The following is a 20,746-nucleotide window of genomic DNA, read 5'->3' as shown; positions in this document are numbered from 1 at the left end:
CCTTATTGACGTTTAAGTAGATTACACGCCCGTTGTTGCACTTGTGGACACAGGGGCTCACATATCAGTGATGAATTCAGAACTTCGTTGCCACCTTAGGAAAGTTTTAATGCCACCCACAGAGCCACTCATTCAGGTCGCCGACGGCGCCACGTTTCCTGTGCTTGGAATGTGCTCCGCGCGTATAAGTGTGGCTGATCACTCCACGACAGTGCTATTTGCTGTGCTCGAGAAATGTTCCCATGAACTTATCCTCGGCATGGACTTTTTATCCGCCCACTCTGCCCTTATTGATTGTGGAACCGGCATGCTTCATCTTGATTTACCGTGTTACCATGACGACCCAACACCAGCTCAACCCCATCTGTGTTCTGCAGATCACGTTCGCCTAGCACCTCAAGCCGTTACTTACGTGAATCTGAGATCTGTCCCTCCTGTTCCCGATGGTGACTACATGTTGACACCTATTGCTGACGTTCTGCTGGCCAAAAATGTTGCCGTGCCTCACACACTTTTGACAGTCACGGGAAATACAGCGTCTCTTCCGATCTTAAACTTCAGCTGGTGCGCTCAAGTTATCCCAGATGGTATGACTTTGGCAAAAGTTTTTTTTGTAGATGCTGCCATTTCGGCATTCGTTGCCGAATCTTCTTTGTCCTCTGCTCCGTTTTCATCCTCGAAGAGCGCAGCGGATGCCATTGACAAGATGATCGCTCCGGACCTTCTTCCAGCACAGACAGCTGACATTCGGCCTTCTTCCAGCACAGACAGCTGACATCCGGCACCTGCTGAAATGCTACCGCGACATCTTTGATTTTCATGACCGCCCTTTGGGTCAGACATCCGTTGCCGATGTCGTGTAACAGTAGGTTGACTCTTTTCGATTGAAGAGACACGCACCAGAAGAGAAAAGGAACTGTTCAGTAAGGCGGCCTCGCGCATCACAGCGACAGTCACCCCATAGGCTACTATGAGCATTAAAGTCCCCTAGGACGAGATACGGTTCTGGAAGTTCAGCTATCAGCGACTGAAACTCGTGTTTAGTCAGTTGATGGTGTGGCGGCCTGTATATACTGCAAATTGTTACCAATTGTTGAAGATGACAGCTCGGACAGCTACTGTTTCCAGGGATGTCTGAAGGGGTAAATGTGTACAGGCTGCTCCATGATCAACTATTATGGCAACACCAACAGATGAGGTGACAGCATCATCTAAGCCTTTTCGAAAGATAACGTAATTGCGTAGAAAGTTAGTGTGTCTTGATTTTAGGTGTGTTTCTTGCACACACAACACTTTTGGTGTATGTTTGTGTAAAAGTTCTTGGATATCGTCGAGGTTCCTCAGTAGGCCTCTGATGTTCCACTGTATTATATGTGTCATTTTTAAGATGCGTGGTGCCGTGTGTACAAGAAGTGTCACTTCAGGTTACAGAGCCTTTTGGGGGCCCCGTAATTCGACGTTTTTCTTTCTGGGCGCGCTCCAAAGAGTTGCGCCTATCCTTCGGCGTCTGAGGCGCCGAGGAGTAGGACTTGCATCCATCACCTCCTGCGAGGTGGTAGGTGGTGTCAGATGAGCAGGCACATTAACAGAAGTTTCGTATGCAACTGCAGCTGCAGTGGTCCGGGGTCCGGCAGACTCTGAAGTCTGCTGAACTTGTTTGGCAGGAGGCGGAGCAGCACAGGCTACTCCAGCCTTAGGCACAGATGACGCGACCGCGGTCACACTTCGTGTGACATTCGCAGATGCGGAAAGATGTGGCGCGGCGCCCTGGCGCGTGACATCTGCAAAAAAAGGAGAGTGCTTGTTATGGAGGGAGAAGCGCAAGGCGCCCCTCTTGAAAAGACAGATTGAATTTAACTTTAAGTTGAAGAATTTGTTTTTCCTTTTTCCGGGATGAGAACGAACGCGAGTAGGCGGGATGGTCTCCTTTGCAATTCGCACAGCGGGCTGCAGCAGTACAATTGTCCGATGGGTGTTCGTTGGAGCTACATTTTGCGCAAGCCGCGCGTCCTCTGCAGATTTTCGATCCGTGTCCAAAGCGCTGACAATTGAAACACCTACGAGGATTTGGCATGTAGGGCCTGACTCGAAGCTTGCAGTAGCCTGTTTCAATTGAATCGGGTAAATCGCTAGTACCAAAAGTGATAATTATATGTTTCGTTGGTGTTTCCTTTTTATCTCATTGTATTACTATTCTTTGAACCTTCACTACATTCTGGTCTTGCTAGCCTTCCAATACTTCACTCTCTGATAATCGAAGATAGTCGTCATCAGAGATGACACCGCGGACTGTGTTCAAGGATCTGTGGGGACCTATGAAAACTGGGACATCCCCAAAAGCTACCAGTTTAGGTAAAGTGTCATATTGCAGCTTGTCGCGAACCTCCAAAAGGAGGTCGCCGCTTCCCAACTTGGTTACACGATATCCTGGGCCGATTGCTTCGGTGAGTGTTTTCGAGACAAGAAAGGATGAGATTGCTCGGACTGTTTTATTTTCTTTCTGGCTATGCACGACATCATACTTGGGAAAAGACTGCTTTGGTTTTGAAAAGAGGAACGGGTCTTCAGTGCGCCGCCTTTTCGGGCAGCGATCAAGGAGAGGGGGAAAAATTGGTCATACAGATTGTGTAAAGTTTGGCGGCGATGGTGGCCCCCCACCACCGAGCCCAAGGGGATGCTACAAGGTTGAATAGTGAACACTTGGAGACGCCAGCCATGCATCGCCACTATAACCAAATATAACTACCCAAGGTGGGGTAACTACACAGGATTAACCCTCACCGCCAGGAAATGTGGAAGTAGAAAAAAGAAGATGACAGGAAAGATAAAAAGTGAGAGATAAAGATGATGTAGGGGGAAAGAGATAGGAAAAGGCCACTGCCGATTTCCCCTGGGTGGGTCAGCCCAGGGGTGCCGTCTACGTGAAGCCGGGGCCAAAGGAGTGCGTTGCCTCTGCCAGGTAGCCTTAAAGGTACAAGCACCCAGCGTCAGCTCAACCCCCTCGATCCCCTTTTCCCCGGACACGGCTCAGCCACGCACAGCTAGGCGTGGGAGGGAGTCAAAACCCCCTCTGTTAGCTCGGCTCCGTGGTGTCGCTACACACCAAACGCCTGCGTAAGCTGACGTCCCTGCATGGCAAAGTCAGCTAGAAATATTTTTCCCTCTTCTCTATACAAATGATGCAATAAACCCAAATGACTGCACCATATACCTACACTCATTGCAATTGGGTGATTTTAGCATTCTGAGCTACATAGTTATCATGCAGCTGCTGCGGTGTGCCATGATGTTCTAACACCATGCTCTACACCAGCACTCACAGGCCACTGAAAGTGGCCTGTGAGTTCAAAGAAAAAAAAATAGTGCTCAATGTCTTGACACAAGCTGGAATACGTCCCAGCTTCTTGCCCAGTTGTCTTCTTGCCCAGCTCTGAGCGTGCTCACTAGATCAAAAGGAGGGAGAAAGTAGTTAGAATGTGCAACAAGTAGTACCTGTAACTCTGCTCCTACTTGACAAATTCTAAAAATGCTTGCGACAATCAATTCATGAAGCAATCAACTCCGACAGTGAGGTCATTCATTGATTACTTGGAAAAGTGCAGTAGGGCCCCTTTAACTTAACAAAATACACACAGGTGTACTAGTGAAAAATTGATGCACATCTCACTCACAGTTGGCTGTGGTGACACTGGAAGGCAATCCATTTGGCGTAGCGGCAGCTGCCTCTGCAAACTTGGAGGCAGATGAAAGCTGCTCAGCCATCTGTCGCCGCCGATTGTTGAGGGTTTCAACAAATCTGAAAAAGAAAGGTAAAAAAAAAATGCAAAGTAGGCAGAAAAGTATCAGTAATCATGGCTATATCAAGAAATGCTCACAGTTCAGTTTTTTTTTACAGAACAATGTAGAGCAGTACTATCACCAGCTGCGACTAATTCGATGTTCACTGCAGAACGAAGTCATTTCCCAATTATCTGTAGTTTACTCAGTCTTCTGCAAGCAGATCCAATTTCATTATTTTGTTAGCAACTACCATATGAACACTCTCAGCAGATTTTGCCATCACCGTCATGTTGTGTATAAAGTTCAAACCGATAGCCCTGACCTCTATGCGCCAGTAAAAGTGTGCCAGTGCTGGCGACGAACATGGCTGAAGCACAGAGAAAACGATCCGGCTGCCTCTGTCACACGAAGGTCTGCCTTGTGTCACATGTCACATGTGAGGCCGGCCAGCTGTGGCTTTTCAAGCAGAGAGGAAGTGCCATGCGTATCTTTCATCTGGGGAAAACAGCATGAAGGAGAACCTTCGAGGCATCACTCAAGCAGCAAGTGAACTTCGATCATAAGGGCACGGTCACAAGAGCTGGTGAGCATGCTATCTCGTCAGCCATCTGTAGATGGCTCATATGCACGCTGTGCTTTCACAGCTTCGAACTGTGACGACAGAGAGAACAAAAACCACTTCAATCCCTGGCATGGCTGTATTCACTTAAACCAGTTTTTTTAAGAATTACACGAGATCAGATCCAAAAGAGTTATACAGTCTATCCCGGATACATTGAACTCTATGGTGATCGCAAAATAGTTCGATACATCAATAACTCAAAATACAAAATATGTGAATTTAAGGCCTCATAAATTGTTACAAAGCTAACATAACTATTAATTCACAGTATAATGAAGAACAAGGTGTGAAGTGCAAGTTACCGCACTTTATTTCGCATGAATATAGCCCATAAAACTGTTTTTATTTTTGCGCACCATCAAGTTCGAGCCATCCTCAATATCACTGAAGCTTTTCAAATAAGCGAATTCAGCTCCTTCGGCCACAACACCGTTGATTGACGCAGAACGCCGATGCAAGCTTTCTAGCATGGCAAAAGGCTGGTTAGTGGCGGCAGCGAAGGTAGTGTCACACTCATAGCCGTACGGGTACACTTCCGCGGCAACGGCAACAGCAGCCATGATCTCACCATCGATGCAGTCAGAAACAGCTACATCGTGATCTGCACCAATGAAGTCGCTCAATGTGTGAAATGATGCCCGGAAATGCTAATAAGTCGCAGAATTCACTGAGGTATCGTACGCCATTGTAAGCCGTCATCACGCACCTGAAGTAGTCACCTGGCCCGCAGGGAAAGTTTATGACGGTGCTTTACTTGACGTTGTTTCAAGCGCCAGTCATGATTATCGCTACGGGTGGGTTCACGTTCAGCACATGTGTACTTTTTCCCTTGTTCCCGGTGAATTGTCATTAGAACGTTGACCGTGCGGATCAACAGCCTGTTGACCCACCCGGTCAACATTCGAATGACAATTCACCGGGAACAAGGAAAAAAGTACACAAGTCCACAAAGCTCAAAAGACAACGCCGAGTTTCTACCGCCAACATGTTGGCGATAACGATGTTTTGTGGTTTTGAAACTGGCACCCACTGTTTTCAGCTGCTTTGATGCAAAAAGCTAGAAAAAGCGTAGCCTTTGAGACATGCGTTTTAAAACCGAAAACACTAAAAAAATACGCCACGAGGTTGCACATCTCGAAGGCCATGCTTTTCAGGCTAACATGCCCGATGAATGCCATTGTGAGCTAACAAACAAGGAAGGGAATGCGAGCATTGCAACGAGATCGCCAAGTCACTTGGCATTCTTATTTTGATGTCCTCGAGAATCGGTCTTTTTGAAAAATTGATTGATTGATTTGTGGGGTTTAACGTCCCAAAACCACCATATGATTATGAGACGCCGTAGTGGAGAGCTCCGGAAATTTCGACCACCTGGGGTTCTTTAACGTGCACCCAAATCTGAGCACACGGGCCTACAACATTTCCGCCTCCATCAGAAATGCAGCCGCCGCAGCCGGGATTTGAACCCGCGACCTGCGGGTCAGTAGCCGAGTACCTTAGCCACTAGACCACCGCGGCGGGGCTCTTTTTGAAAAACACCACGCCCAAGCGTTATGACCAGCAGATCGCGCATCAAACATACCGGTGCACTCACAAGCTCTGCGCAACGAACCAAATCAGCGTGATGGGATAACACCGCCTTTTCACCCTTTGTGCTCGAAAAAGGATTGGAACTTGTTGGAATGCGGCCCAAAATTAATCAATATTTGCTAGAAAAAAAGAAAGCACTTTCTGGGCTTCGGAGCAGAACAGCGTTCGATACAGAAGATATCCCTCTGGGCGGGAATTCGATATACGGGTGCACCAGTTATACATACTTTTACATCGGAAATCCAAGGGGATTTCTCAACTGCTCGATGTAGCCAATAATTCGATATATCCGTGTTTGATATATCTGGGATCGACTGTAGTTGCTAGCCTTGTATGGAATTTGTTGCTATCACACTCCCTGTCTTGCCCTAACAGCAAAACTGTTAATTTTAAAAACATATTAATTTCATTTTCCCACCTAATTGGCTGCAGTCCCCAGCTGCATTTACAAGCACAGTGCTGCAGATATTCATGTGCTGTGTGGCTTCCATGTCTATTACAAGAGTAAATATCAAGAAAGTGGGGGCCACATTTTTTGCACACCAGGTTGCTCACTATGCAAGCCAATTTCGCATCAGGGACATTCCCAATGAGACTGGCACACAAATCTCAGATGCTGAACACACTGGAGACTTACAACTCATAGTTCTGCTCCTCAGATTCCTGCAGCATGTCCAGTTCGTCGTTGGTCGCATTTGTCTCCTGGCTGTTACGCTCCAGCTGCAGCAGCAAGCTCTCCCGCTGCATCACCAAGCAAGGGTCATTACAGTACTACCAGCCACACAACAATGATACACACTCAAACAATGATGATGATATATGGTGTTTTTTGGCGCAAGGGCCATTTGATGGCCAAAGAGCACCAGTTCATGGGATAAAGAATGTGGACAATGATTGTGATTAGCGGCTGTATAAGGGCCATAAAATTCCTCGCGGTAAGGCGGGTAAAAACATACAAGTAATAAAATCATGACCATGCCGCAAAAGGTGTGTGTGGTGCGAATAGATGACAAAAGTTGGTGATAATAAAAACGATGGCGGACATGTATGGCATTAGCACAAGTGCCTCACTCGTTCGTACCCTTGCGTCCAAGGGCCGTGAGGCAAGTACTTTGTTGTGTAGCCACCGCAGCAAAAACCTCTCTGGAGAGGTCGTGCTACGAATTTCTCGGGTATATGATATGACAATTATGAATTTCTTTTAAAAACGCTAACAATGATTTATAACTAAAAAGCGGTTATCTACCAACAAACATTGCAGGGTGTAAAAGTACTATATGTTGTCGGTAGGGTAACGAAAAATGCTGTTTTCTTAGAGATTCTAAGTGTTTGCACTGAATTAACATGTGAAGGACTGTCAATGCTTCACCACATCTGTCACACAATGGTGGATCGCCACTGGACAAAAGATATGTGTGTGTCGTGTATGTGTGTCCTATCCTGAGTCTCGTTAGTATTACCTCTGTATGACACGATTTTGATACTGGCAGCCAATGACCAAGGTGTGGCTTAATAATGTGTAGTTTGTTTTGTGTGTGTGTATCCCACTTGCTCTGCCAGTATACCCTGAGGTTTCGTTTGAGAGACGGCTTAAGATCAAGGACCGGGATTGATATGGGTGTAGGGGCAGTGCTTTTGTGGACGGATGCAGCGAGCTGATCCGCCCTCACGTTGCCTTGAATCTCTCGGTGCCCTGGCACCCAGCACACTACAACATGTTGGTTGAGTGTGTAGAGTGTGCATAAAATGGAGTAAAGTGAGACGAGGACCGGTTTTTTTTGTTTTTTAAGACTGTGCAGAGCCGTTACCACACTGAGGGAGTCTGTATAAATTACTGCTTTTTGTATTTGTAATTGTTTGATGTGTTTAGCTGCCACAAGTATGGATGGGCCGACAACAGCGTAGGACACAGAGGAGTTGGACTTGGAGGCATCTGTAAAGAACTCAGGACGTGTGTATTTGTGTTGAAGTTCCAGGAAGCATGTTCGGATATGGGCAATAGGCGCATGTTTTGTAACTTCAAGAAAGGACACATCGCAGTCTATAGTCTGCCACTGCCACGGTGGCGGATATGCTACAGCAGCCATTAAACTGTGTTCAAGTGAGACTCCAGTTTCCTCAGCTAGACTTTTCAGGCGAACTGAGAAGGGCTGCCTCATTGAAGGCCTGTTTTGAAACAGAATGGAGCTCGACAAATCATTAATAGTAGAGTATGAGGGGTGCTTCTTATCTGCTTTCACCTTAAGGAAATAAACAAAGGACATGTAAGTTCTCTGCAGATGAAGCGACCACTCATTTGACTCAACATAAAGGCTTTCTACGGGGCTGGTGCGAAAAGCACCCGTAGAAAGGCGGATGCCCAAATGGTGCTTGGGGTCCAGCATCTTCAAAGCACTTTGAGTTGCAGACTGATAAACAACGGCCCCATAATCTAAGCGGGTGCGAATGAGGCTTCGATACAGATTCATGAGACATTGCCTGTCACTACCCCACGTAGTACGTGACAACACTTTTAAAACATTCATGGCTTTTAAGCATTTTGTTTTTAAATACTTGATGTGCGGTACGAAGGTCAACTTGTTGTCCAAGATTATGCCTAAGAATTTATGCTCCGCATTTACAGACAGACGTTGACCGTTCAGTTCAATGTCGGGTTCTGAGTGCATGCCTCTCTTTCGGGAGAACAAGACACACGTGCTTTTTTGTGGGTTCAGTCGGAATCCGTTTTCCTCTGCCCATTTGGAGACCTTGTTTAAACCTAACTGAACCTGCCGCTCACACATTGCCAAGTTGCATGACTTGAAGCCAAGCTGAACGTCGTCGACATATGTACAATAGAACATATTGCGGGGGATAGACAGGTGCAAGGAATTCATTTTGAGAATAAAAAGTGTACAACTAAGTACACCACCTTGCGGTACGCCTGTTTCCTGGACAAATGTTTGGGAGAGAACACTGCCCACACGGACACGGAATGTCCGATTGGACAAGTAACTCTCGATTATGGAGAACATTCTACCGCGCACGCCAAGGTGGGACAGGTCTCTTAGAATTCCAAAGCGCCATGTTGTATCATAAGCCTTTTCGATATCAAGAAACACGGAGAGAAAATATTGTTTATGGACGAAAGCGTCTCTGATCTGTGCCTCGATACGAACAAGGTGGTCTGTGGTGGATCTACTCTCTCGAAACCCGCACTGAAATGGGTCTAGCAAATTGTTTGTTTCAAGGAAATGTACAAGTCGGCAGTTTATCATTTTTTCGAAGACTTTGCAGGAGCAGCTTGTAAGTGCAATAGCAGCTTGTAAGTGAACTCGAAGCTAAAGAAGGGTCCTTGCCCTCTTTCAAAATGGGAATAATGATAGCCTCTTTCCAGGAGGTAGGGATAGTGCCAGAAAACCAAATAACATTGTACAAACAAAGTAAGGTTTTTCGTGTTTCGATTGGTAGGTTTTTTAACATTTCATACATCACACGGTCAGAACTTGGGGCAGAAGTACTGCAGGAGTTTAGAGATGTTCGGAGCTCAGCTAGACTGAAAGCTTGGTTATATGCCTCGTTTCTAGTGCAGTTGTGTTCGAGTTTCTGCTTTTCTATTCTTGTTCTGTATTTTTGGAAAGTGTCAGTATAGTGGGACGGGCTAGACACCCGTTCGAAGTGTGCACCGAGGAAGTTTGCCTGATCTTCCAAGGTATCACCCTGAGTGTTTACGAGTGGAAGTGTGTGTACTGGTTTTCCTGCTATCCTACCAACCATGTTCCAGACTTTAGCCTCCTGTGTGTATGAATCGATCCCTGACAAAAACTTTTGCCAGCTTTCTCTTCTGGCCTGCCGACGCGTTCTCCTGCCTTGAGACTTTATTTTCTTGAAGGTGTCAAGATTTTCGGCTGTCGGTGAGTTCCGAAGCAACCTCCATGCCTTATTCTGCTCCTTTCGCGCATTACGACACTCAGTGTTCCACCATGGGACGTGTCGCTTGCCGGGCTGTCCAGATGTTTGTGGGATGCATATGACTGCTGTGTTGATAAGGAGAGCTGTGAGGTACTGCACAGCTTCATCTGTTCTTAGCCCACATATGTCAGTCCAACATAACTGAGCATCGTTATGAAACTGTTCCCAGTCGGCTTTGTGTATAAGCCATTTGGGAACTCGTGGAGGACATTCGTATGATGTTTGTGTACTCAAAACGACAGGAAAATGATCACTTCCGTAGGGATTATTTAGAACTTTCCATTGGAGTAATGGTACAAGTGAAGGAGATGGGATGCTGAGATCTATGGAAAAGTAGGTTTTGTTGGCAAGGTTATAATATGTTGCCTCTTACCTATTCAACAGACAGGCACCGGAGGAAAAAAGGAACTGTTCAGTGAGACGACCTCGTGTGTCGCAGCGAGAATTACCCCATAGACTGCTGTGACCATTCAGGTCACCAAGGACCAATAAGGTTCGGGTAGTTGACCTATTAAGGACTCGAATTCTCGTTTTCCAAGACGGTGGTGTGGGGGTATGTACAGAGAGCATATGGTGACGAGCTTGTTGAAAAGAACTGCTCGAACAGCCACTGCCTCTAGTGTTGTTTGCAGTGGTAAATGTGTGCATGCTACTTTTTGATTAACAATAATGGCTACACCGCCAGATGATGCCGCAGCATCATCTCTGTCCTTTCGGAAGAGAACATACCGACGCAAAAAATTTGTGTTTTTAGATTTTAAATGAGTTTCCTGTACACACAGCACTTTATACGAATGTTTGCAAAAGAGCTCTTGAACATCATCGAGGTTTCTAAGCAGTCCTCTGACGTTCCAATGTATTATTTGTGTTGCAATATTGGAGGTAACGTAATGCTGTGTGTAAGGAAAAATGGGTGTGTCTGTTTCTTAAGCTAAAGATTAAGACTCAAAGAACAGGGCCGTCGCCGGGCCCCGTTATTGGCTTTTTATTTCTTTTAGCACGCTCCAGGGAGCTATGCCGATCTTTTGGCACCAGGGGTACCGTGGTGTCCATTGCCTCCTCAGAGGCACTGCGTGCCCACATTTGCGAGCTGATGTTTTGGGCTTGGGGCCTCGCCTGGTGAGACGAGGCCTTCATATCGGCCGACCCTGTGGTCTCCTTCACCTCGGGGGGCGAAACCTTCGGTCCTCTTGGGCTAGAGGTCGAAGGGGCCTCCTTTGCTGCTGGGATACCCTGGCTGCTGCAAGAGCTTGCAGCGGCCGTGGGTGTCGCCGTGTTGACGAGTGGCAGGGCAGCCTTGGCTGTTCCCACCGTGGGTGGGGGCATTGGCAACCGCCTGGGCACACTGTGCCTGGCATGAGCAGTTGCCGCAGGCCGTTGTAGTGCTGCCCCCTGTTGCACTACATCGGCGAACGATGGTTTGTTTGTGAAAAGACCAGATACTTGTTGACGGGCTTCTCGGAAAGTAATGTTTTGTGTGATTTTGATTGTAACAATTTCTTTTTCCTTTTTCCACGTTGGACAGGTTCGGGAGTATGCGGGATGGGCACCATCGCAGTTTGCGCAGTGGGCCCCATCCTCCACCTTACACTCGTCCGTAGCGTGTCCTGTCGTGGCACACTTTCCGCAGGTGAGTTGGCCACGACAACTCTGAGAGCCGTGACCAAAACGCTGACATTTGAAGCAACGTTGTGGGTTGGGAATGTAGGGTCTCACATTCAACTTCCTGTTTCGAGATGTTCAGGCAGAGTACTGGTGCAAAACGTCACAATTATGTGTTTTGTTGGGATTTCCTTCTTATCATGCCTAATTTTGATTCTTTGTACTTGTGTCACCTGCTGGTCCTTCCAGCCCTCGAGGAGCTCATCTTCAGTCCGGTCAAGCAAGTCTTGATCAGATACAACGCCTCGGGAAGTGTTGAGTGAGCGGTGTGGTGTAATTGAGATAGGAATGTTTCCAAAAGATTCTAGTTTTGAGAGGTTTTCATACTGGCTCTGACTTTTTACCTCGAGGAGGAGATCCCCACTGGCTATTCTTGTAGCCTGGTAACCTGGTCCAAGTGTAGTGGTTAGGCATTTGGAAACAACGAAAGGCGAAATACCGTAGTTCTAGCGTTCTTTTCAGCAGTTTCACAGTGGATTACATGGTAGCAGGGAAAGGTTTCTTTCGGTTTGCTGAAATAATTGCAAAAGTCTTCGGTGTGCCCTCTCTTCGAGAGAGGACGATCATGCAATGAAAGGAGAGAAGAAAAAGCCATAAACTAAATATGAGTTCGGCAGCCATGCCAGCCGCCCACCATGGAGCCCAACACGGGGACGTGACAAGTCCTAAATTTATATGAGGCATGTCAACGTCAGCTGTACACAGCCGCTATAACCAAATATATTGTGCCCAAGACAGAGCACATACACAAGGTTAACCCTTGCCGCCAGGAAAAATCGGAAGTAAATGGAAGAGAGAAGAAGACAGGATAGATTTAAAGACGACAAAAGACTAAGATGTAGGAAGAGAGAGATAGGAAAAGGCGGCTGCCGATTTCCCCTGGGTGGGTCCGCCCAGGGGTGCCGTCTACATGAAGCCGGGGCCAAAGGGGTGTGTTGCCTCTGCCGGGGAGCCTTAATGGTCCAATCACCCAGCGTCGGCTCAACCCCCAGAATCCCCTTTTCCCCGGACACGGCAAAGCCACGCACGGCTAGGCGTGGGAGGGAGTAGAAACTCCCCCGTTAGCTCGGGTCCGTGGTGTCGCTACACACCAAACGCCTACTTGCGCAGGCGCCCCTGCGGGGACACACTCAAACAATCAGGGACCTCTCTTGACTACGCGGATTATTAGTGTCTTCCAAATCTGGCCAGCACTGGAGACAATAAATCTTAAAGTCAAGTAATACACTGCACTTAAAAGGTAGCACTACAACTTCACGCAACTTTGCATTACAAGAAAAATCAGAATGTGTCAGTACATTTCCTTGTGCACGACAACCTTTTTCAAAGATAAATAGCCTGAATCACCTTGCTATTCGAACATTTTGTTCCTCTTAAGGTTTTTCTAGTCAATGCCAATTGTTAAAAAAAACATTTGGTATTTGAAATATGCACAATTTGGTTCGAGTCGTACCCAATCAAACAGAATAGGTTCCTTTTTCAAATTTTAAAATATATGGACACATCTATTCTAGCAGTAACTGGCCCTCCCATCAACCTTTTTGTAATGAAGTCTCAGTGTACACGTAAGCTTGCGCATCCCTTCACAATGGTCCCATTGCCGACCAAGAGATATTTAAATTATATGTAAAGCAATGTCCCGAAGACGTAGCGCTGGAAATATGTGTCACCCACCTGCAGCTGGAGGAAAGGCAGGTTGAACCACTTGTACAGGAACCTGAGGCCAAAACCATTGCGCAGTGAAGACTCCGCATAACGGATCTGGGCACTGCCCGAGGGCCTGCATGTGACCAAAAACTAGGCATGTTGTATACAGTCGATTCTACATATAACGGCCCCACTTAAAACGAACTTTCACTTAAAACTAACAATATCCGCGTGACCATGAAAATATACATTGGTTCAATGGCACAAAATCACACAACGAACGTCTCCGAGCGCCGCTGATCGGTTACAGCGAAAGGAGTCTGTGGTCTGCTGACTTCCCAGGAAACCAATTTCGACCACCGATTAGGCATCGGCGAGGTGCCCATACATTCTTGTTGTTAAACGCCGACCCTGCCTTCGTGCTCCTCTAGCTGCCGCTCCCCCCACCGCTTCTTGTTATGCACCCCTCCGTTCTTTGTCCCCCCCGCTACTCTGAGCACCCCGCATCGCCAGGCAAGGCCCGTGTTTTCACACTGCCACCAATCTTTCGAAGACCAGTCGGCCATCTACCTTGTTTTCGACCGCTAGTACTGTCGTTGGCGTCGCCAGCCTGGAGTGACCAGACCATTTGCCAACATCGTCGGCCACCGGCTGTATCCGATAGTCTGCGTCTAGTGCATGTGCGTGCGCTACCCCACCGACTCTGATAATTTGCAATTCGTTTCGTGTTTACGACTTGTTCTCGCTCACTTCGCACTAAACTCAGCAAGCCCCGTGCGCATGCGGAAGCGTGAAAACGGCTGTTAATTTGTGCGTGATGAATCGCGAAATATGAAGTTCGTGAGGCTACGCAAACCCGCCGGCGCAACAAAAAGATTTTTTGACCACTGCCGCCGATTCTTTGAACACCAACGCGCGCATCGATTCAGGCGGCCACGCACTCTTTCCAAGTTTTTCTACGTGCGAGTTTCGTGTACCTTTCAAGGAAGCTACCCAACCTGCCTCCTTCGCGTGTGTTTTGCTTTTCAAGGTCGCCCTCCTGCCGCATCCTCCCCTCTCTTTATCGCAACTCCTTGCCCTTTCTCGCAAGTCTGCTCTCCTCTCTTGATCACAACCCCTTCGCCCGTCTCCACCGCTACGCAACGCCCGCCACGCTCGCTCAAATTAGTTTCATTTTCTGACTGGAAACGGGCCCACAGCTGTTTCACGTGTTCTGGCATGTGTGTCGTGTGCGCGCGTCTTGCTCGCTCTTGGTGTGCGTGTGTGGTCATGATGGCCGACGGGAGGACTAGCACACTTTTTCCTGCCGCTCAAAAAAACGCCGAAAGTGTGACCGCTTGGCTTGGCTTGAGCGTAATCCGTGCGTTAGATGCCGCGTTAGGTGCCCTGTTGCAGAGCGCTTGCTCATAGCTGTTGACCACCTGGCTGCCAACTTGCCGCTTCGGGCGTCCCGGTATTCAGCTGCGGAAATGGTGAATATTTCGTGGGCGGCGGTGACGGCTACATGTACGAGAAACTGTTTTCGCGAGGCCGATTTCGTCGACGTCGGGCCCGATGCCAAGCCTGAAGCTTCCAAACAGGATCACTGCGGCACAGATTTGTGGCAGCGCGTCGTCGACTCCGACCTGAGAGAGCGGGTGGGACATCTGTTGCGATGGTTTAATTACGGCCGGTGATGATGCCGACACTGCGGAACCGTGAACGGATTAGGGCATTGTGAATGAAGTATGCGGCGAGAGCGATTTGAAGGAATCGGATTGAGAGAACGACGAAACTTTGGAGCCAGTGCCTCATGCAACTTATGCCACGGGCCTCGGCGAACGGGCACCCTGCCGTTTTAAATGAATTCGAGAACGCCCTTACCACTTCTGCTCTTCGAAACACGTGCGTCACGCACTTTTGGGGGCAAAAACAGTTCGTGTTTTCACTCGCAACTTTTCTTAAAAGCTGTGTTTTATTTACTATGAACTTTGGAATACAGCGAACAGATGCCGTGTCATGCTCAGGTTCGTTATAAGCGGACTTGACTGTATACCAATTCTTTTCCATGATAGTCAGTGAAATATTGGTGGTGCATCTTGTACACCGGAAAATATGGTGTACTTGAAAACAGGTAATCAACTGTAGTTACATCAAGGCAGTGCTGACATGAGGCAAGTTTGGCAACAAGAAATGCACAAGATGAAACTGCTCCCCCCAAAATAGAACATGCCTAAATGTCATACATTACTAAGTAAGTCATCATTTTCAATTTCAAATTTGCACACTAGTTTGACCATGAGAACTTTCATGAGATTCATAAGGGTACACTACTGCCTTTGTATATCTGTATTTCTTCTTTTCCCATATCATGTTACACTAGAATATGGGTCGTTTCAGTCCAAAGATTTACAAAATGAAATCGATTTGCTGTTATTAAAATTTCTGGCTTATAACCAAAGCATTCTCTGAAAGCTGACGCTTCACAATGTCCAATAAAAGCAGCAAAAAATATAAAGCAACTGTTAAAGGTCACAATGCTGCAGTGCCCAAACGACAAGTTTACAAAAACATGTTCACACACTAGCATTCAAATCAGAATGGCAACTTCGTTTACACCTGAAAAGAATGAGAATAGCAACAACGCACCGCTCTACGGATTCAACATAGAAGCGCACTTGGTCCTCGGTGATGTTTCGGTGGTGCTTCATGTCTAGATGGTTGGCCAGAACCAGAACTGGAATGTTGGCCGGAACCTTCGGCAGCTCGCGCTGCACGTAGTCAAACGTCCTGGAAGCAAAAACAAAGACAGAATATTTCTGCTTATGAGGCAAGCGAGGCCTATGTATAAATGCTCAATTTTATTGTGATAGCATTTATAGAAAAGATCCCTGTGTGTTCTCGCTAGAAAGCACCACTGTGATATTTTGAAAAAAGTCCAAATCAATATCGCCTGACGAGTTGTGCTAATAAAGTGTGCTAATAAAAGTCAACAAATGCAACTCAAATGGAGAGAAAACGCCCAGGTTGTCAATCATCGCGTGAAATGCAGGGGTACAGGAGTGGTGGCTGCGTGGCTATGGCACACTCTGCACTTTGCTCAACCTTGCATGGTCATGCACCCTTTATCTATAAAGCAATCCGCAAGTGGCTCATAGCTTTCTACATGCTGTTCTCACTACAAGGTTTGCAGCGAAGTGAAAGACTGCACAAGCGTAGCTTCACTCAGTACAGGAGCCGGCGCTTTCTTAAGGGGGGACGAGGGTCTTAAAATATCAAAATAGTTTTCAAACTTGAAAGGTAATTTTCTTGGCATTGTTAATTTCTTAAATTGAATTGCCTTACAAAAGTTTTGAGAAAGTTTCTGTGAATATATTTAAACAAACTTGGTACCATTCTTTCCCGCATCACTTGAACTACAGGCTACGTTTTCTTTCAGCCTTGATAGAATTGTAAATACATGATAAATACCAGTTAATTACTGGAAGCTCATTTGTATTTTAGTTTAAAATTTTTTTGATCAAAGAAATAACTGTTTTGACATCTAGTTTGCTTTAGCCTGGAGGATGGGCTTTTTAGAGGAATCATGAAGTTTTGCAAATAAACTCTTTTTTTTAAATCGCAAATTATAATGTGAAAATCTGTCATTGCTTCTTTTTTAAATGAGATATTTGAAATCTGTTTGCAGATTTTAAGTCTCCATTCAATCATACACATGTGTGGTAATTTTCAGGACCATAAAATAATAAAATGAACACTTTTTTTTTCAAGAGCCCCATCCCTCCTTGAAGCAACCCTGCAACACTTTTCCAAGTAGCCATCGACTTCATTAAAGGAGCTCATTGTCTCACGAATCAACCACCGCAAAAATTTGTTAAGTTTGTTAAGTATGAGCAGAGTTATGAGATTTGCCACAAGTTGCAATTGCTTTCTCTCTTCTCTCGTCTCCATGAGCGCGCTGAAAGCTAAAGAGGAACAGATATCACGAGGAAAAGAAGTTGCGCCACGTGCAATTTTTTTTCTTCAAATGCATGCCTGACTTTCAAATGCACGGCTTGGTAACTAAGTAGGTCACGATGCTCAAATCACCCAATTGTCATGAAGTTGGGTATGTGGCATGGAAATTCCTGTATATGGCATCAATAGAAAAATGAAGGAACGATTTCTAGCCGACGTAAAAAAATTAATTGGAAATTCCAGGCCGTGTGCTGCAGTACAATGCTTCGTTTGCATGTTCTCAGGAGCCTCGACCACCGATCAACAGAGTAATCTGACCATGCTAAAAAAGTGTAGCAACATTCTTTTATTTCGTTTGGCGTTTCGTTGACTCAGGTTGAGCTGGACGATAGAGTATTTAACTGCTAGCCCTCTTTCACACAGTCGAATCTCATTAATTCAAACACACTTAATTCAAACTTCGGTTAATTCGAACTCACGCTGAGGTCCTGTCATAGCTATGTGTATTCCAATGGGCAAAAACACCCTGTAATTTGAACGCGCAAGCACTTGCGACGGTTAATTTGAACCTACCGTGCTCCATAAATGCTCTCAGCACCACGCCCAATCCCGCGGCGGCAACTGCGACACCTCAACGCTGCGCGCCAAGGAAAAGAAAAAGAAAGAAAAGGCTGCGGGGGGGGGGGGGGGGGGAATGTTTGCTCTCTGTCAAATGGGGATTTGCGACGCGCTTGTGCCACGCTTCTTTTTTTTTTTCTGTACCTGCCACGTAAAGACCAAAAAAAAAGAAAGCAAGCTGTCGCGGAGTGTTGACTCTTTCTCAAATGTCGACTTGCGATGCGCTTATGCCATGCTTCCCCCCCTTTTTTTTTCCCTGCCTTGTAGATCCTTCTTTTTTTAAGAACGCGTGCGAAGAGAGCAAAAAAAAAAAAGAAGATGCTGCCGTGGAATATTGGTTCTCTCTCAAATGCCGATCTGCTTCTCTCTGCAAGGAGACACACCTCCTTTCTCGTCACGTGCTGGCCACAGAACTAGCCACACTGCAGCTGCAGCGCAGAGGGTAGTAGCAGAGACGCAGTTGTTGTCGTCGTCATCTTTAAAGAGTGTTGGTGCTGGACAGTGCTGCGCACAACTTCTCTTGCCAGGAGAATGCTGAAGCCGAAGTAGAAATGCTTTGTTGCAAGCTACGTGCGAAATTTATTGGCTCGCTTAAAGGCAAATGTGTGCAGAAACGCATCACCGATTACTTCAATTAATGACACATGACCTGTGATTTGTGAATAAATGTAGGCCTTATGAAACTGCTCCTTTGTGTTTAAGCTCAATGCGCTTGCGCCACTGCATGGTCAGCCCTCTGTACATATAGCTTTCTTTGATTCGAACTTCTAATTTGAACGAATTTTCGGGCCCCTTTGAGTTTTAATTATGGAGACTCGACTGTACAAGATTCCAGATTATTGCTATCGCATTGACTGCTTTGCTCTTTAGCAAAAACGTGACTTTTTTTTTCATATAAATTACCACTGCCAAAAAAGATCCTGAATGAACGTTCTCTTTTTTAAGCCTCAGAAACATTTGGAAGAAAGTGAAGAGCATTCAAAGCATTTTATCACCAAAATAAGTTAAACAGACGACATAACTAAGGCAACAGACAATGAAATCAAGGAGAGCAAAGAGAACATTACTTGTAGTATTTAGTTATAGTGGTATATTTTCATAAATAAAAATTAATGCGGATGAAAAAACAACTTTCTGTTGATGGGCACAAACAAACAACCTTTAAATTATGCCTCTGATGCTTGCTCGTAGCACAAAGTGTAATGCAACGAATGGTGCTTGCTAAACCCGCCTAAGATTACACACAAAAAAATACAGTTAAACCTGGATATAACGAAATTGATTAATTCCCAGAAAAATTCATTATAAAGAGGATTTCGTAATATGCTGGTCCAGTATAAAAATTTGGAAAGTAAATGTACAAATTAAACAAAAGGAAACTGAAGACAGAGCCAACCTAAAACACTTACTTTACAGTAAAAAACTGCATTATTATTATGATAGCAATTATATGGACACACTCGGCCGGTTTTTGCCGTCACCGCCATATTCACTAACAAGTACAAATTGATAACATGCCCCCCCTCCCTCGCCACGCATCGTAACTTTCACGAGCGAATGAAAGCATGCGAGCGCTGCTGAAGCAGAGATCAGAGTCAGCCCATCCCTATCGCCTTGAAAGTGCATAGGATAATATCTCCCGCATGTTAGAACTGCCATCGCATGATCAAATAGAAAGTAAACCACCCTTCTTGAACGAGCATGGAACAACGCGGGAAGGGGGGAGAGAGGAAATCGCTCATTAGCAATAATGAACTTGGATTTTAAGGGCAGTCGCGATCGGTGGCACGCTTGCAATCTCGGCGAGTAATTGATTGATGTGTGGGGTTTAATGTCCCAAAACCACCATATGATTATAAGAGACGCCGTAGTGGAGGGCTCCGGAAATTTTGACCACCTGGGGTTCTTTAACGGGACACTCAAGTTAAATAACAATTTACGTCACAATGAAAGCTCAATGTATGACATCTAAAACAACAATATTATCAACAACAGTGCCCTACTTACCAAAAATTAAAGTAAATGCACAATAGCACAAGCGGGGCCATAGGACATTTTCAAAATGATCCCGATGACATGAGAAGGACCGCCTACAATTAATCACAAGTAATTGATGTAACTTCAATAAATAAAGAACATGCTCTACATCAAGAGATGCAATACAATGCTGCTTGTATGTTTCTGCTTGATTCATGGAAAAAAGAATCGCCAGACGTTACTATGGGAAATGGCGCGAGTGGTTCGAAAATTCAATTTTCGCGTGGTTACACGGGGCAGGTGGTGCCATCTAGAGGGGGCACAGTTGAAACAAAAAACATCTGCAATCTTGAAGCCAAAGGCAGGAAATTGATCAATGGCCGTTGTTCCTGGTGTGGCTCCCGCATCTTTTGGTCTGCTGCTTCTAGCGCAGTAAAGCCGGGCAGCGTTGTGCACGGCAACAGTCACATGAATCGATTCGGTCGGTCCGCTTCTTGAGGCGGGTAATTTGAAGTACGCCAACCTGATGGGGACCACTAAAATGTGATTTTATTTCAAAATAGGCCCTTCCTTGGCACAGAATTAACACTAAAGGTTTCTGAGTCGCTATTTCAATAATCATCATCGACTTAATAGTTGCTTAAGTGTCCCTTTAACGTGCACCCAAAATCTCAGCGAGTATCAGTGTGTGCACCCAAAATCTCAGCGAGTATCAGTGTGGTTTCAATGCGAAGGGACTAAGTGAAAGAAGCACTTCTCCCTGGAGTGGCCGTATTTGCTCACACCGGCAATCTGTAGGAGTTCCGCGATATCGGATCCAAAAGAGTTGGCTGCCAGCCTTACTTCTTAAAACATTACAATTTTTTAGATATCGTGTTCACTGCATTGAATCAACGCGCCATCGTGTTACTAGAACTAATCAGCTAATCGCGAAAGCTACCAGCCTACGAACTCGTGGCGTGG

General features: G+C 46.0%; 1 protein-coding gene across 4 annotated transcripts in view; it reads right to left on the bottom strand.

Moving 5' to 3' along the window:
* The window catches only part of LOC119160963 (rab-like protein 6), a 164,900-nt gene that overhangs the window by 80,472 nt on the left and 63,682 nt on the right, over positions 1-20,746 (bottom strand). For all 4 annotated transcript variants that reach the window (XM_075880243.1, XM_037413247.2, XM_037413248.2 and 1 more), the window contains exons 5-8: positions 15,881-16,021; positions 13,280-13,385; positions 6,630-6,733; positions 3,672-3,796 (exon numbers count right to left, since the gene is read on the bottom strand). In XM_075880243.1, the coding sequence (XP_075736358.1) occupies positions 3,672-3,796; positions 6,630-6,733; positions 13,280-13,385; positions 15,881-16,021 (476 nt within the window). The remainder of the gene's footprint in view (positions 1-3,671; positions 3,797-6,629; positions 6,734-13,279; positions 13,386-15,880; positions 16,022-20,746) is intronic.

The sequence above is a fragment of the Rhipicephalus microplus genome, chromosome X (assembly GCF_043290135.1).
Source record: "Rhipicephalus microplus isolate Deutch F79 chromosome X, USDA_Rmic, whole genome shotgun sequence".
Lineage (NCBI taxonomy): Eukaryota > Metazoa > Arthropoda > Arachnida > Ixodida > Ixodidae > Rhipicephalus > Rhipicephalus microplus.
This window is presented reverse-complemented; position numbering and strand designations above follow the sequence as displayed.